We start from the raw sequence: 3,899 nt of genomic DNA on the forward strand, positions 1-3,899 counted from the left end.
CATCCATCCATCCATCCATCCATCCATCCATCCATCCATCCATCCATTTTCTTTACCCGCTTATTCCATTTTGGGTCACGGGTGTCGCTGGTGCCCATGTCCAGCAATCACTGTGCGAGGGGCGGGGTACACCCTGGACGGGTCGCAAGTCCATCACAGGGCCACATAGAGACAAACGAGACAAACAACCATTCACTCTCTCACTCACACCTAGGGACAATTTAGAGTTACCAATCAGCCTAACATGCATGTTTTTGGACTGTGGGAGGAAACCGGAGCACCCGGAGAAAACCCACGCATGCACGGAGAGAACATGCAAACTCCACCCAGAAAGGCCCCTGGACCGGGGTTTGAACCAGGGACCTGCTCGCTGAGAGGCAGCAGCTCTACCAGTTGCGCCACCGTGCTGCACAAGAATATAAGGAGATTGTCAGAAAGTCAGTGTTTCGAATTCAGAATATAGCCAGACAACAAGAGTGTAAAAAAAACCTCACATCTTTGAGTTGCATCTGCTGGGGAAAGTCAGGGTCCAGCTGCAGTAACAGGTCCTCACAGGCAATAGGGAGAGAGTCACCTGTCAAAGTCTGCAGAGATGATGTCACCAGCAGTGGAGCAGAGCAGCTGCAGAGGAGTGCTGCAATAACGTGGTTTCTGGGAGCATATCCGAGAGCGGGGTCCGAGAGACAAAGCAGGGTCAGGAACAGTTTGTCAGATTTCCAATAATGATCCAAAGAGGGTGATCCATGAACTGTGGTCATAGAGACAGAAGAAGAGGTTGTTACAGTGGTCAGAGAGGTAAATCCAAAACAGACAAGAAGCAGGTAAGGCGAGGAATCCAAGAGGCAGGAATGAGGTCAAAACAAGGCCAGCAAACAAGGCTATGAACATGAATCAGGAATGGCTGGATATCAGGAACCATGAGAGGTATAATAATCAGGTAGCAAGGAGTGGTGAGAAGAGTCTTTAAATATGGGCATGAACATGTGCGGCGAATAAGCGCTGATGATCAGCAGGTGAAGAGTGGGTGTGACAGATGACAGAGGATGTGATCATGGCATGAAGAGGCAGAGACGTGAACAGATAGGGGGCAAGCATAGACCGCTGATAATGACAGAGATGCAATGTAGAGAAAAGAGGGAGTTAGCAAAGGCAACGCAGAAGGCATATGATGAGTTGTATGGGTGACTGGACACTAAAGAGGGCGAGAAGGTCTTGTACCAATTGGCAAGACAGAGAGATCAGGTTGGACAGGATGTGCAGCAGGTTAGGCTTGTTAAAGATAGGAATGGTAATGTTCTAACAAGTGAGGAGACTGTGATGGGAAAATGGAAGGAGTACTTTGAGGAGCTAATGAATGAAGAGAATGAAAGAGAAAGAAGAGTAGAGGTCATAGAAACTGTGGACCATGAAGTGGAAAAGATTAGTGAGGGTGAAGTCTGGAAAGCTCTGCAAAGCTCTGAAAAGAGCAAAGAAGGGGAAAGCAGAAGGACCTGATGGTTTGGAAATGTCTTACAGAGATGGCAGTGAGATTTTTGAATCAAATACTCAATGGCATATTTGAGAGTGAGAAAATCCCTGAGGAATGGAGAAGTGTGCTTGTGCCCATTTTTAAGAACAAAGGTGATCTAAAGAGTTGTAGCATCTACAGGGGAATTAAGTTAATCCACATGATGAAGATCTGGGAGAGAGTTGTGGAAGCAAGAGTTAGGTAAGAGGTGACTATTTTTGAGCATCAGTATGGTTTTATGACTAGAAAGAGCATCACAGATGTCATTGTTGCTTTGAGAATGCTGATGGAGAAGTACAGAGAGGTCAGAAAGAACTCCAGTTTGTCTTTGTGGATTTAGAACATGCATATGACAGGGTTTCGAGGGAGGAGGTGTGGTATTGCATGAAGAAAACTGGAGTGGCAAAGAAGTATGTTAGACTGGCACAGGAGATGTAAAAGCAGGGATGAAAGTAAGCAGGTACGGCGTACCACTAAACGAATATGCACCGGTATGCAGTATCTGGAAGAGATGGGAGCGGCTGTCTGCTGTAAAGCCGTCATTCAGAACCAGTCACGGTTGCACTTTGGGTCCAAATAGATTCACTAGCAATAAGCAGTCTAAAACACGACTTAGTCTGTTAATAAATAGCTGTTTTTCTGATTTCAAATTGTTTCTGAACTGATTGTGCTATGCTGGAGCCTCAATTCTCTAGCTTCTCTCCCATTGGAGCTCGAGGCTTTCGTCAACGGCCAGCCTTTAAAATGTTCACCACTACATTTATTGTCTGTCTGCTTGTTACAAAAATCCCAATTAAAAGCAAAGAGAGATTAATTGTGTTTCATATTATTCTGCTCAATTTCAACAACACAACACAGCTTGAAAACACTGCTTATGACCGGTGATTTAATTTATGCTACACGCGAGCACATGTGCATTTACCTCCAAAACACAGTGGTTGCCAAGGGGATTGGTGCATTCGATTTAACGAACTGGGTCATTTTACATATGTGGTGCACAGACGTTAAAACCTCCACTTGCATTTGGAACAGGACAAACAATACATCATCTATAGACCTTAAAATAAAAACTCAAAATTGATTAATTGAGTACAAAGCAAGTGGAGGAAGAAGCCTTCCTAATAAGATGAAGGAATTGCTTGTGGCAGTGGATACATTGTCAGCAAGTAAAACAGACTGTGAGAGTGGGTTCAGAACCATGAACAATATCATCACTGAGGACAGGAGCAAATTGACTACCAAGAATGCTGCAAACCTCCTCTATGTCAGCTCCTTTGGACCACCCTGCATGCAATGGGACCCAATGCCTTATGTGAAGACCTGGCTGGGCAAAGAAAGAAAAGCAGCTCATGCAACAAGTGGCATGGCATGCCAATACTCTGAAGAGGACAAGTACTTCTCTGTGGAAAATCTTTTAACTGTTATGTTTTGACAGTGATGAGACCAGCTATGTTGTATGGTCTGGAGACAGTGGCATTGACAAAAAGACAAGAGAAAAAACTGGAAGTGGCAGAAATGAAGATGTTGAGGTTCTTCTTAGGAGTGGCAAGGATGGATAAGATTAGGAATGAGATCGTCAGAGGTACAGCACAGGTTGAACAACTGGGAGATAAAGTTAGAGAGACCAGACTGAGATGGTTTGGACATGTCCAGAGGAGGGAGAGTAGGTATATTGGTAGAAGGATGTTAGAAATGCAGCTGCCTGGAAAAAGACAAAGAAAAGGTCAAAAAGGAGATATATGGATGCAGTTAGAGAGGATATGGAGGTAGATGGAGAGAGGACAGAGGATGCAGAGGACAGAGTGAGGAAGAAGGATGACTCGCTGTGGCAAACACTGAAGAGGGAAAAGCCGAAAGAAGAAGGTGCCTATGTCTAGTCGTCAAAGTGTGAGAGGCGGGATACACCCTGGACAGGTCTCCAGTCCATCACCGGGCCACATAGAGACAAACGAGACCAACAACCATTCACTCTCTCACTCACACCTAGGGACAATTTAGAGTTACCAATTTAAATATTTGTAGTTTCCATTTCATCAACTCATTTATCATATGTTGAATTGCGAAAATTAAGAAGTACTTTTTTTAGATGTGTGTTTTTTGTGCAAATAATACTTGAACATGTTATTTTTTCCCAGTTCATTCTATTAAGACATATGTCTTCGTAAATGAATCAAAGACGTGGTTTGAGGCACAGACCTACTGCAGGCAGCAGTACACAGACCTGGCAAACGTGTTGACACTAACTGACAATGAAATGGTTACAAAAGTGACACCAGCTACGACCACAGCTTTTACCGGCTTGTACAGATCCACCTGGAAGTGGTGGTCTGATGGCACTATCCACATTATTGATCACTGGGCACAAGGACGCCCACAAAGCAGAACTGGAGAC

The 3,899-nt window shown here is 44.4% G+C and overlaps 1 protein-coding gene across 1 annotated transcript in view; it reads left to right on the forward strand.

Annotated features, from left to right (window-relative positions):
- Positions 1-3,887, forward strand: part of LOC119420235 (putative C-type lectin domain family 20 member A) — a gene marked incomplete at its 3' end in the record, with an annotated part of 16,973 nt that extends 13,086 nt beyond the window's left edge. The window contains exon 5 of the mRNA XM_037687626.1: positions 3,643-3,887. Coding sequence (XP_037543554.1) covers positions 3,643-3,887 — 245 coding nt within the window. The remainder of the gene's footprint in view (positions 1-3,642) is intronic.
- Between the last annotated feature and the right edge of the window lie 12 nt (positions 3,888-3,899).

The sequence above is a fragment of the Nematolebias whitei genome, chromosome 1 (assembly GCF_014905685.2).
Source record: "Nematolebias whitei isolate Nwh7 chromosome 1, NemWhi1, whole genome shotgun sequence".
Lineage (NCBI taxonomy): Eukaryota > Metazoa > Chordata > Actinopteri > Cyprinodontiformes > Rivulidae > Nematolebias > Nematolebias whitei.